A 14,294-nucleotide genomic window follows, 5' to 3' on the forward strand; every position below is an offset into this window, starting at 1 on the left:
CCAGTCCCCAAAGAGCCTCCTGCCAGCCCAGCTCCCCACGCCTCCTGACTCGCTGGGAGTAACTGTCTCCTGCAATCCCCAGGGAGGATTAAGACTTTCCAGTGAGGACTATGTTCCTGAAAATTGTACTCTGGTCTATCTTGTTTTTGTTTGGAGGTAGTCCGTCTAAGGAGGGTCCAAATAACGCCAGCGGTATGAGGGGGGTTCTTAGTATAAAAGGGAAGACCCCGTGAGCTGGGTGTACGGAGCAGGCCCAGCACTTGGCTCTGTGCTCAAGCCAAGCACTACACACTGCTCGCTTCTTCCTTCTCCAGCCTTATGCCTTGTTTAAACTCTCCTTGCTTAAATATCCAGAAAACTTCCAGGCCTTGGCTTGGGCCAGATTCCTTATTCTGGGCTCAGCCTTTCAGCTCTAGATAAATTTGATCTCCTTAGGCCCCTGATTCTGCCGGCGTGAATAAGCTGACAGGATTTATGTGTGGTTCTCACATTCAGCCTCTTACTCAGTTTCCCTAACCTCCGGCTTCCTCTTCTAAGATTCCTTTGCAAATCTGTATTGATTAATCCCTGACTGATGTCCCACTAAACTACTGATGATTCCTTCCAGGCAGACTGGTTTGCCTCTCAGCTGTCTGATCCCCAAAGAACGTCTCAAGGTACCAACCATCCCGCAGTTCCTGAACGTTTTTGAAAGCAGTCTTTCTCAAACTTTAGTATGCAGACGGGTCACCCGGGAATGAACATTCTCATTTAGAAGGTCTGGGGTGGGACCTGAGATTCTGCTTCTGGTCCCCAGGGTACTGATGCTGCTGGCCCATGGACCGTACCCCGAGTGGCAGGTTTTATAAATGAGTAGCTCATAATTCTCTCCTCTGTCCCGCTCTACCTGCTCTAGTTTTTTTTTTTTTTAATCATCTCATCATTCTACTTTAAACACAGGAATAGGAAAAGAATCTATCTGCAGTTAATTTGGATTTAATTTTCTTGCTTCTAGTTAAATTGATCTCTCCAAACCAACTTCAAATTGGCATCCCCCACACAAATTTCTATCATTTTCTTTGCATTATTTTCTCAGGGCCCTACAGCAAATGTCTTGTGCACAAGGCACATTACAGAGATAGAAGGACAGTGAGATGTAGAAAGCGGCTAGCAGGCAGGCTTCCTCCAACCACGAGATAACATGGCAGCAGAAGCTCCCCAAGGCTGGGCTCAGAGGGGCCTAGTTCCCCATGCCCTGGGCCATTTGCCGAGTTGATCTCACACACTTCTGTCTCCATGACGTTCACACCCTTCCTCCTTTGCGTTAGCAGTTGTTAAGTAAAAAGGAGCCAATTGCGAGAACTCCTAATTTTAGAAAAAAAAATCATAATTTTTCTACTTGTATTTGGGATCTGAAAACATTTATTACTTTTAACATTTACATTTTAAATAAGGATTTCTTTATTTTTGCACTAGGCAAGTGAATTGAGTGAATCATCTCTCTAAAAATGAAGTTTTGGAATTGTGACAAATGTTTCACAATAGTAATATTTGAGGATGGAGAAATGGTTATCATTAAACATACACCTTAGGTCTTTCCTGTCAGTAAAACCTACTTATTCCTCAGGGTCCCCCCCGCTCCCAAACCACTGCCTGGATTTTTTTACTTTTCACAGCGGAACACTTAGAATGATCCATACTTACTCAGAGACATCTTCAGCCACACTTTCTCGTGAAGCACCTGAAGTGGGCTTCTGTTTTCACAATTTTACTGAACTTGCACTACAAGGACATTAGCAATTCCTCAGTCACTGAGTCTAATGGTTCCTCAGTCTGTTTGCCTTCCCTGTCTGAGCGCATGATGCTGTCAACCCATAAGACCAGGAACAAAGCAAGGATGTCTACTTCACCATGTCTGTTCAACTTTTGTATTATATGTATATAATACATATATATACAATGTATATAATACAAATATATACAATGTATATAATATAAATATACATAATTATGTATAATATGTAACACATAAATGTCATATATATAATATATATTTCTGTACATTATAATATTTCAACATCTTAAAAAAAAAGGTAAAAGAATAACGATTCTGGCTGGGGAGAGACTGCAGCTTCTGGAACTAGCCGATTCTTAGAGATAACATAGGGCTCAGCTGAAGGCATGCATTTGTATGCAAACTAGCCAATTGAGAGCCAAACCTCCTCTATCTGGCCCAAGCTCCCTAGAAAGCAATCTTCTTCTGCCTTAATCATCCCAGGGCCAGGTGCCAGGCAACCAGAGACCATCCCTATAACCCAGAATCTGCCGGAATTGTTCAAACTAGCCAGTCCTAAACTGTTACCCTTCTCTGCCTTGTCTCTCCCATAGAAACCCTCATAAAGACTCTTGCCTCGGCTTTTTCTTTGCTCCTGCTTTCTGTCTCCTAACCACCTGGGGCTTCCCAGGTGGCCCTGCATGGCGTGTTATGCCTCCTGTTAGTAGGACTTGGGAATCTAATAAACCTTTGTTTCTCTGAGCCTCTCCTGTGTTTTCTCTTGTGGTTGTATCTCACTGGTCATCACATAAAAGAACCAGAACACACTGTTACAGGGGGTTCTAGACAGAGCCATAAAGCAAGAAAAGGAAATACACAGCATCTAGATAAAGAAAGGAGGGGCGCCTGGGTGGCTCAGTCATTAAGCGTCTGCCTTCAGCTCGGGTCATGATCCCAGGGTCCTGGGATCGAGCCCCGCATCGGGCTCCCTGCTCCACGGGAAGCCTGCTTCTCCCTCTCCTACTCCCCCTGCTTGTGTTCCTGGTCTCGCTGTGTCTCTCTCTGTCAAATAAATAAATAAAATCTTAAAAAAAAAATAGGGAAATAATAAACAGAATAGAAAATCCAAAAATAGACCTGCACGTAATGTAGTAATTGACGCTGGACAAAGGTGCGGCACATGGTGCTAGAACAGTTGGATATTTGTATACAAAAAAAAATTTAAAAAAGAACTAAATAAGACAACAAAAACAAACCTCTTCAGTCTATAGCTTGTACCATATATAAAAATTACCTTAAAAAATGGATTAGGGGTGCCTGGGTGGCTCAGTTGGTTAAGCGTCTGACTTTGGCTCAGGTCATGATCTCAGGGTCCTGGGATCGAGCCCCCGTGTGAGGCTTCCATGCTCAGCGCTTAGTGGGGGGTCTGCTTGTCCCTGTCCGTCTGCCCCTCCCCCCTCCATTTCTCTCTCTCTCAAATAAATAAAATCTTTAAAAAAATGGATTATAGACCTAAATATAAAACCTAAAACTGTAGAAATTTTAGGAAAAAACATAGAATAAAATCTCCATGACCTCAGTTTAGACTGAGATTTCTTAGTTACAATACCAAAAGCACAATCCACAAAAGAATACATTGATACATTGGACTTCATCAAAATGAAGAACTGTTCTTTGAATGACATTGTTAAGGCAAATGAAAAAGCCACAGACTGGGAGAAAACATTTATAAATCACGTATCTGATAAATGACCTCTATCCAGAATTTATAAAGAACTTTCAGATCTTAATCCAGAAGTTCACTGACACATAAATGCATAAACAAATGGTGGTATAGCTGTATAATGAAACACTACTTGGCAGTAAAAAAGGATGAATTATGGATACAACTACATAGATGGATATCAATATAATTATGCTGAATGAAAAAAAATGCCAATCAACAAAGAATTTTTACTGCATGCTTCTATTTATGTACATACACTGCTATAAAGTGGAAATGAATTAGCAGGGACTGAAAGCAGATCGGTTAGTTGCTTCAGAATGGGGGCGGAGGAGGGAGGGAGGTAAAAAGGGATTGCAAAGGGGCATGAGGACAGTTTGGGGGATGAGCTATGTTCAGTCTCTTTATTACAGTCGTGGTTCAAGGGTGTATACATTTGTCAGAACATCATCTCTTGGGATCCACCTCAGCTGCCCTCTCTCTCCCTGACCTTGAAGAAACTCCTCTGTCTGTTATTATTGCCCATCATTCTAGGATATCCAAACTTTTGTGAGGTTTGGCTTTAGAAAAGAAAAGGAGGGGTGACAGTTTTTCAGGCAATAATCTTTCAGGCAAAGAAGTATGAAAAGCCTACTTACTTTTGTGCAATTACTGGGGGTTGAAGGTGGGTTAGGAAAAACTCAGAGTGCACAATGCAAATTGACATCCCCCAAATCATCCTACCCACGTGAACGGTACCATTCTCCTTACCATCCAGACTCCAAACCCCACACCGCTCACAGATACCCTTGCATATAATTTTCACGTTCTGTCGCTTCCTCATTTAAAATGCCTTTCATAGTCTGTGCACTTAGTCCTGCTCCGCATCTTTATTTTACAGGCAGCTTCTGGCCCCCATTTCCTTTCCTTCCTACACCATTCTCCCCACCCCCAATTCTCTCTGCAAATGAGCACTGGGGTAATTTTCTTAGAAGATCACCTGGAACATTCCAGTGTCCTGCTCAGAGGCTTTTCCAGGCTGCCTATTGTTAAGACAAGGTACAGATAACTTCTCCAGGTAGTCAAAGCCCTTTCCAGTCCAGTCCTACCTGGACTTCACTCTCTCTCCTCCTCTGTAATGAACTCTCTGCTCCAGCCAAGCTGGTCTCCTACCCCTCCAAACAGCTCTATCCCTTCCATCTTCTTCTCCTCCTTGACTGATACCTCCCTTCTTGGAGGCTTAGCCCCAGCCCCTTTGTTCCCCGCAGTCTTTTTGACTCTGAGTTATCATTACCTTTTCCTTTTTGGATCTCAGGCTGTTTATTGCATCCATGACAAACGTTTGGGCAGTTAACCCCAGCTTGTGTTATGAAAGTTTTATTTTGCTGTTTAACTTTCCACATATGTATTTATGTTTCTCTCTCCATTTGGGCTATTGCTTTCCTACATATGTTGCAAAAACATTAGTTCCTCCAGCTGCTCAAACCAAAAAGCTCATCGTATTCAAATAATTTGGGGGAAAAGCTGCATACTGTGTCCCTCTCTGGAAGATTCACATTGCATATCAACATATTGAAAGATCTAAAAAGTCCTGTACTGCTGAAACTTGGATTATATCTTTGATTCATTTATTTTCTGATGCTTAACTGTTGAGAAAATCTTTCTTGTCTTGAAACACTATTAATATTCCCTAGAATTCCTCTCAGAGGAGACTTTGGGAAGTACCGAATTAGATTATGGACGCCTTCCCCATCATTGTAACCCTACCACGGCGCCTAGCCTACTGACCTAGCACTTAGTAGGTGCTTAGGATATATTCGGGGATTTGGTGAAGAATCATTAATGTTTTACTCACTGATCTGAAGTCTTCTAAGAGTTTCTTTTTGTGCAGTCTTGAGAATGCTGTAAAACAAATAAGCTTGCTTCCATTTCTTATTAAATTTATTGGCAGTAGACTCTGAAACTTAATGGGATTTCTAAGTCCTCTATACGCTCCCATGTCTGCCTGAGAAAGATAATCTGTGCTCCTACACAGTAGGAACATAAAGAGTCCACTGAATTTTCTACTTCTAGTGCACTAGACCCAGGCTCAGCTTGTCGTTTAAATGGCTGCCTTATCATTTCATTTCCCTCAGAGAAACGGTTCAGAGGAAAGCTTGGGAGCTGTCGGGACTCCCGCGAAGGAACTATGCCGAACTTCTACTAGACGAGTCAGACTTCCACGTCTCATTTTTTCACATTTGTGGGATTGGATGTACTTTCACCAGCATGCTGAATAGAAAAGCTAATGATCTGGATCTGAACCTGAGATAGCAGAAGAAGAATAACTACAATTATTTCGATAGCCAAAGTTGTGGTAGGGTTGCTAGCACTTTGAAGCCAAAGTTTGATCTTGGGATTCAAAAGCATTAGGAAATCTCTTGAGAGGATTGACAGTGTCAGTGATTTATTTATTTATTTATTTTTTAGTTAGTAGGACTTTTTTTTTAAGATTTATTTATTTGAGATAGAGAACGAGAGAGAGAGCGCGAGAGGGGGGAGGGTCAGAGGGAGAAGCAGACTCCCTGCTGAGCTGGGAGCCCGATGCGGGACTCGATCCTGGGACTCCAGGATCATGACCTGAGCCGAAGGCAGTCACTTAACCAACTGAGCCACCCAGGCGCCCCAGTAAGACTTTTTAAAAAAATTGTTTTTAATAAGTAATATACCTTATACATTATAGTATTCATATTATTACATTATACAATATATAATACATTAAATATAGATTTATGTGTATATATGACAAAAATTCAACATACACAAAAGAATATATAGCAAAAAGCTAATTCTCTCCCATCTCTGCTTCCTGCTCAACTGGCTCTCCCCAGAGGCAACCCTTTTTAAAAGATACTTTTTGAACCTTTCAAAGACATTCTGTACATATATCAGTACATATTTATGCAATCCCAAATGTTATTATACAATTTACACTACTTAACCTTGCTTCTTTCCCTTAATATGCAGATGTGTCCTTTGCAGTATGTGTAGGGCTTCAGTGTCCCATTCATGGTCCATTATTTCCATATTGATGGACATTTTATTTTCAACTTTTTGCTATTATAAATGATGCTATAACAAATATTCATTTATCTATCTTTTCACAAATGTGTGAATAAAACCATGTAATAAATTAATATTCTTATATTTAGAAATTTTGGGGTCAAGAGGTATACATATCTTCAAACTTTAATGGATCCCACTAATTTGCTCTCCTTAGCAGCCATGGTGGAATTTAGAATTCCACCACCAATGTATGATAGTGTCATTTCCCAACACCCTTATCTATACAACTTGTTATCCAACTTTCCTTTTAACTTTTTCCAAATTTATGGGTCAAAGGCATTGTCATAATTTGGATTTCTTACATGATAAGTGAGGTAAAGCAAAGCATTTTTCCAGATGAAAAACCTACAATACTTCTTTTTCTGTGAATTGTGTTTATTCTTTATCCATGTTCTTTATCTTTATTCTTTATCCATATTTTGTCTTATTATTGATTCATGGGAATTCTTTATATACTGTGATATATATTGAAATAGCTTTAATCGTTAGTATTAAACTCCTGAAAGAGACGTTAGACCATGATCTCTTCCAAAGTGTCATTCTCTTAAATTCTGATTTTTTAAAGGTGTGTTAGAGACTACTTCAGAGACTACTGATTTCCTTCCTTCTACTTCAGCGTCATAAAATTCTTCCTACCAAAACAAGACCACAGTTAAATATCAGCACATTCTGTACCAGCTGATCAGCTTTCCAAAATTAGCCAGGAGATTTAATAGATTTTTTTTTTTTTTTTTTTTTGGAAGCGCTGTAGGCTCATGACTTGTTTATGTTCTAGCAGAAGTAGGCTGCATATCTGCCCTGGCTGGTGGGATTTATTCAAAGAACAGCCCTGCCCTTCCCTCTAGATGAGAGGTTACAAATTGGCCACCCAAGGGCCAAATGCAGCCATGGTGTGCTTTACTTGGCCAGCATGGTGTTTAGAAAAAATGTGAATTAGTTGCCCACATTAAAGACAGTGGGTAATTTTACAGGAATATCTAGACTTCTGGCTTCTGCTGACAAATCACAAGATCTGGCAACACTACATTTCCACATGACAATAATTGGCTGGAGCTTGTGGGTTTCTGCCCTTTGCACGGACCACGTGCCTCTATGTTCTTCAACCAAGCCTGCCTCATTCATATCACCTGCCAAGTTCCTAGAGGTGTTTGACTTTGTAACACCTGACCATTTGTTCCCAGAGTTTTCCTCTCTCTCTCTCTCTCTCTCTCTCGTCAGTCAGAAGAAGAAAAAAATCTCCCCAGCGTCTTGTCTCAGACTCAGGTCTGTTCCTCTTCTCCACCCCAGCCTTCCTTCCTTTCCTTCTTTGGAACATGGTTTCCCTACATCCACAGTGTCTACTTGTACTTTGTGGGAGTCCTCACGTTTCCCCTTGGAGCCTTTCCCTCTGCCCCAGGATGCCTTCCAAAAGAATTTGGAAAGATAAAAAACTGCTCAGCTAGGGCATGAATTTTAAAACATGGTTAAACAGACTTTAGCAAAGTTTTGAGAAAGATGAATAAAAGCAGATTTCTGAGGCTTCCTTTGGGAAGAATGGAGGCTTTCACCAGAAAATGTTTTTGAGGATGGAGCACAGTGACCCAGGACTGGTTCGCTCCTCTCCACCCCTACCTGCTTCCCATGGGTCACATTCTCGTCAGCTTTCACATTCTCTGCCTCAGCTTCGTCACTGCTCTCCCTGCTGCTGCCCATCTCTACTCTTCAATTCTGTTCTCCAGCCACAATTTTCTAAAGTGTGAATCTATTTTACCATCTTCAAACCCTTCAGTCGGTCCCTGTTGCCTAAATGTGTCCTTGTCAACAAGGCTCCTAAGGTTCTTTGTAATTGGCCTGAAGGACCTCCTTTCCAACCAATCCATTTCCCTGGTAGCCTAGGTGCATCAGCTTCGGGGCTTGTCCCTGAGCACACACCAGGAACGCTGTGTCCCCATGCTGAGGCACATGGCGCTCCCTTTCATGGAAACACTGGATTCTGACCTTTTACATCATATGCTCCTATTCATCCTTCAAGATCCAAAGCAACGTCATTTCTTCTGTGAGGCCTTCCATTTTCTCCTACTTGGTCTCTACCTCTTCTGTATTTCTACAATACTCTGGCATGCAGGACAACCTGGGGAAAGCTTCCTCAGCTTCCCCAGCCTTGGATGGGGTTAGCGCCCCCTCCCCTGCCCTGGGGTTCCCACAGCACTTAGCATTCTGCCATCTCAGTCACTTCAAGTATCCCATCCCCATCCCCACATCCCCACGCTCAGCCCCTCTAGACCAAGAACTGTCTCTTTCATCTTTTTACCAGTGGTGGAAGCATGGACTCTGGTACAAACTAAAAGCTCAGTGTCTGATGAACAGAAAAATTAATGAGAAAGGGAAAAAAATGTGATGGCGAGAACTCACATGACTATGAATGCTTAACTCACATTTGTATTTGAAGAGATGCTCTTTTGAACAAATATTTGTAACAGTCAGCATAATCAGGAAAATAGAAACCATGCTAGGTCTTGCAACCAGAGGAGATTTAATACAGGGGATTGTTTCACAATGTTGGAGGCAAGTCTGGAAGAGTGAAACGGGAAGTTGAGACAACCTAGTTATTAATGATTGTGGGAAGAAGCTACTGACCCCGGGGCTGAGGTAGACTAGCCACCAGCCTCAGGACACAGGTGCCGATTGATGAGGATGCAGCAGCAAATAATATGGACACAATCTGCCTTCTCATGTTGTCAGCCTATCTGGGAGGAGAGACATTAAGGGGGTATTAACAATAATGCCTTTTGATAAAGTATATAGAGAAAGCTCCAGAACCACAGAGCTGGGAGATTTAATTTAGTCTGGGAGTAGTTGTTCCCAAAGTGTGGTCTGCAGAATCAGAATTACCTGGGGACTTGTTTACATTACCCCCATCCCAGACCTCCTGAGTTAGAATTTGGTGGAGGGGGCAGGAGAACAGAATAAGGAATCTCTCTTTTTAAAAAAAGCTCTCCAGGTGATTCTTATGCAGACCAAAGTTTGAGAAGCCCTGCCAAGGGGGTCTGCGTGGCCTCGATAAGGAAATATCATTTACTCTGAGATGGGAAGGGTGAGCATGAGTCAGTCAGAAGCAGAAGGGGTGGGACAGGATTATTCCAGGCCAAAAAGACAGTGTCAAGATCTGGAAGTCCAAGAGAGCCAGATCTATGACAAGAACCAGTAGATGAGGGAAACTGAGTGGTGAGAGATGAAGAATTGCAGAAGGAACAAAGACAAGTCAGAAGGTGGGAGAACTGGGCCCTGTGAATTCTGATAAAAAACAAAATGAAGTAGAAATAATAAGATTAATTTTGAGTGACTAATCTCACACTGATTTTACAGTAACCTGGCTGTAGGAGCAACTTCATGACTGAAAGCAGACTGAAACCAGTGAAGCTACTCTGAAGAAAATGAGGACCCAAGTTAAGTCCCGGTGAACATTTGTTGTCTGTGTAATGGGAAAAATTGCCAAACAAACTCACTCCATCCTCTTTCCCCCAGAGGAGACAGGTTGAACCTAAATAATTTAATCCAGTAGTCTGGAGCTCTTCCTGGCCTTTCAAGGGGCCTCTGTTAAGGAGTGGCCTTGTTCCTTTCTCCATGCTGTTTGGCTCCTGGTGGGAAGTCTGTTCTGCACAATAATGGGGCTCGGTTGTCTTGCCAGTGAGAAAACAGGTCTCTCTCAATGAGGATTCAGATCACATTATCCCTGAAATAGTGTATGTGCCCAATTTAACATGGCCATGATTAAAAGGGCTGGGATGCCTGTAGCTCATACTGGGAAATAAAATGGAATTGTGACCAGAGGGATCCACATTTCCTCAGGATGATGATGGGATTTATTTTTTTCTTTTCCTCCCTTCGTTCCCTCCTCCTTGTCTTTTCCTCTTCCTTTGTTTGTTCATTCGTTCGTTCGTTCGTTCCTTCCTTCCAGATTTGGGTGGCCGTAGACATCTCTGAACATCCAGCACTGCTACTTTAGACTGAAAAAGGGACTTGGGATCTTGCATGGGAAGGAAAGAAGAACCTAGGGAAGGAGGCCTCTTACTGTAGGTAAGGATGGGGTTTTGTAGGGAAGATGGGTAAAGACTCAGACAAGAGCGAAGGAAGAAAGTACTTGGGAGGGCCTACAACCTGAGGGTGAGCTAAGCAGCAGTGGGAGAGAAGCAGGCAGAGGCCTCATCCTAGAGAGAGGCCTAAGTCTTCAGGTACCTCCTTGTGAAACTAAGGAAACTTAGAGCTGGTGAGACCTTTGACCTTACTGGATGCAGGGCTCAACGCCAGAAGGGCATTAGAATGGAGAGAGGATCCTTACCTGTAATTCCCTTCTGAGACTGACTCACTGTTCGTTATGTTCATGGGTTTATGTCTGCAAAGTGTGGTGTGGAGACCAAAAAGGCAGAAAATGGAGCGCTGCCCACCTACATCCTCACTGGACCCGGGGGAGAAGGTGCATATTTTTACATTTCTTTATCAGGTGGATTCTGATTGGGTGTTCTGAGTAAGCCAGATGCTGGGACAATAGATGCCAGACAGAGCTGGTAGAAGGAGCACTGCAGAGTGGGCAAGCTCAAGGAAAGGGTACCAAGTTTTTTCCTTACCTCACGGTTTGGACAAGCTGCCTTCTGAGACAGTAGGGGAGCTGGACATCCTGATAACAACCAACCGCCTTGTCTCTAAGAAGAGAACTCACGGTATCCTGGACCAACACAGATCTATGTCTGAAAGTACAGAACACACGATCTCGGAGACGAGGAGCTTGAGTCCCTACCTCATGCCACTTCCTCAGTGGTCATTGCTAGACACTTGTTCAGCATCCCTAACTCAGCTCTCAATATACCCAGAGCAGGAGGGCATCCGAGACTCTGTAAAGGTACATCACAAGACGACATTAGCTACTCTGGGAAACCTGCCCACAGGCCCAGTGCATAGATGTTTTGTTTTTAATCAGTGACATTCCCTGGGACAGTCCCCTTGATAGATTCTAGAATCCTCTCATTTTTTACTGCTCTGCCCTGGCCTCCCACCAGGGGCAGATTCTTTACCCCCAAGTAGGATTGCCAGATAAAATCCAGAGCACTCAATTAACTTTGAATTTCAGATAAACACTGAATAATGTTACAGTATGAGTGTGTCCCAAAATATTGCACCAAGAATTCTAATTTCACAGGGCATTCTGTATGTTTATTTGCACAAGCCAACCCCTGGGGGACTCCCTAAGGGAGCAGACACTGTGCCTGTGAGCAAGCAGTGGGTTTCAGTCCTTTTTCCTACTTTGAGATTGCTCAACGATCACTGATTTTATTACATATGAAGACTTTCTACATCATCTAGGAGACGGAAGAGAACGAAGTGAATATTTCTCAACGCTATAGACATTTTTTGTTTGTTTGTACCGAACACAGCAGCCCAGTAAGGAAATTGAGAAGAGAAATGCAGTGTTATTAGTTCTCCAGTGAAACCCCCCACGTCTTCACTCTACAGTATTGGGATGAAGCTGGAGGTAGACCAGGACAGTGCAGAGATAGCAAGGTGATGTGATCTGAAACTGTCAGAAGAGGTTTGGTTTGCAACCACCCCTCACACCACAGAGTCCCTTGTTGGTTAGTTGTGAGCGGCTTTTTTATAGCACTAGGACTGTACTTTCATTTTGAGAAAGCAACTTGCCCTTAGCCAGAGTGAGAATTAGATAAATTACTCTCCTCACATCAGATTATTAATGACTAAAACGCTCTGCCTGGAGATTTTTGAAACTTCCATGAGTGTAAACTGAAAAAAAAAAAGTCACTTAAGTGCTGCAGGCGATTTTCCACCTCGTAGGAAGTGGAGATTCAATAATCCTTTAGGCTAGAATCTTCCTTTATTAGAACTACCAGCTGGTGGTTAATAAATCACCTTTATTTACACAAATATAAAGCAAGCATCTACCCATTGCTTCGTGTTGAAAGGTGTAAAGTTATTACTGACATGAATGTTGTTTAGACTAGAAGTTCCTTGTTCCGTTTGGAAGTAGAAATTGTTACGTTTGCCTGAGTCAGACCTGCTTCTCGGTATACCTGTTTTGGTTCTAGGGATTGCTTATAGAAGCCGAGGATCTGGGCAGAGAAAACAAAGAAAAAACATGAGATCCAAATCTCATGCTAGAGGAATTGGACAGAGTTCGGCACAGCTCAGCCCAAATTGGGCCAAAGCTGTCACATGCACACTGTTAAAACTGAATTATACAGAACGGTACTGATGTTGGACTCTCATCTGCAATTGTTAGGTTGAGGCACATAAGGCAAGGCCACCCCCTAGTGGTAGGGGTTGGGATTGCTCCTTAAGGAAGGAGAAATTCTCATGTCAATCATCCCAAGAAAAACCAATTATATCAAGATTAGGTTAAACCCCAAATGAAGGCGGGTTAAACACATGAGTAGTTGTTTCTCTTTCTGAAATAAAGTCTTGAAGTTGGCAGTCAGAGCTGTTAGGGTGGCTCCTTGGTCCCCAAGGCTTCCTTTTATTTTTCTGTTTAATTTACCTTAATGAACAGCTTCTGTTCTTAGGGGTCACAGGATGGCTGCTGGAGCTCCAGCCATCATATTCACAACAGAGCCTAGAAAGAAGAAAAATGAAAAAGGAAGAAAAAAGTGTGTGTGGTCAGTGTATGTGTTTTAGGGAAAGGCCTCCCTGCCGATTCTCTTTTAGTCTTTCTGAAGTGCCCCAAACAGTTCCAAAGCTGGCTGAGGGGCTGAGAAAGTCTCTTGCCTGGGCACTTTGCCACCCTAAATGAACGGGGGTGCTATTACTACGGAGGCAGGAGAGTGGCTACTGGGGGCAGCAGGAGTGTGCCCCTGTCTGGGAAGCAGGCCTGAACCTGGAGGGGCAGAGAGGTGCTTTCCCACTCCAAGCCGCTTGGCAGCTGGGCCCGAACCTTCTAGTGCCAGTGTGAGCTGGACTCTGCCGCATAGAGCCAAGGTCAGGTACCAGGTGAGAACAGCTCTGTGAGGTGTGCTTCAGGGAGCTGCCTCTGCCAACAGCTGAGATTATTCTTGCAGCTGAACTTGACTTCCGTCATCTCCACACCTTCTGTGAAGTTTTATCACTCCTCTGTTGGGCTGTGAGACATTCAGGGGTGGGGTGGGGAGGTATTCATGCCTAGAACCGACCAGTAGGAGGAGGGCTATTTCTCCTTTCCCGAAGCTGGAACGGTGGTATCTGGCGACAAAGGTTGGCTGCCCAGAGCCGCCAGAGGCCATCACAGCCTCCCGAGGTGTCTGGCTGAGATACTAGCTTATGGCTTCGCAGCCTGAGGAGGGACCTGAGCAGACAAACATGAGCAGGTCGGACACATTCCTAAATGCTCTTTAGGATTGCCACCCTGGTTCACCCTGGACTGAGGGCTTTCCTGGGCTGCAGGACTTTCAGTGCTAAAACCAAGAAAGTTCTGGGGAAACTGGGATGAGCTAATCATCTAAGGATACAGGTAAGAAAGCATCTTGTCAGGAACCTTAGCATTTGCCTGGGAACACCTGGAGCCCAGGCTGAGTGCCTGTGTTGTGGCAGCCAGAGGCTCAGAGTCACTGGGGTCTTTTCTTTTACTAATATAGTTTATTTCTTAGAGCAGTTTTAGGTACACAGCAAAATTGAGAGGAAGATACAGAGATTGCCCGTGTACCTCCTGATGCCACACATGCACAGCCTCCCCCATTATTAACCCTCCTAACCAGACAGAACATTCATTACAACTGA

The 14,294-nt window shown here is 43.3% G+C and overlaps 1 protein-coding gene across 10 annotated transcripts in view; it reads right to left on the reverse strand.

Annotated features, from left to right (window-relative positions):
- Positions 1 to 14,294, reverse strand: part of LOC118552412 (uncharacterized) — a 139,318-nt gene that overhangs the window by 89,913 nt on the left and 35,111 nt on the right. For 5 of the 10 annotated variants that reach the window (XR_013449685.1, XR_013449681.1, XR_013449686.1 and 2 more), the window contains 2 exons: positions 13,084 to 13,158; positions 5,311 to 5,357 (listed from right to left, as the gene is read on the reverse strand). Coding sequence is in view for 4 of the 10 variants with exons in the window: in XM_078077382.1 (XP_077933508.1) it covers positions 5,311 to 5,357; positions 13,084 to 13,158 (122 nt within the window). In the remaining 6 variants the exon portion in view is untranslated. The remainder of the gene's footprint in view (positions 1 to 5,310; positions 5,358 to 13,083; positions 13,159 to 14,294) is intronic. The other 5 variants (XR_013449683.1, XR_013449682.1, XM_078077385.1 and 2 more) reach the window with 1 other exon arrangement.

This window comes from Halichoerus grypus, chromosome 7, assembly GCF_964656455.1.
Source record: "Halichoerus grypus chromosome 7, mHalGry1.hap1.1, whole genome shotgun sequence".
NCBI classification, from domain to species: domain Eukaryota; kingdom Metazoa; phylum Chordata; class Mammalia; order Carnivora; family Phocidae; genus Halichoerus; species Halichoerus grypus.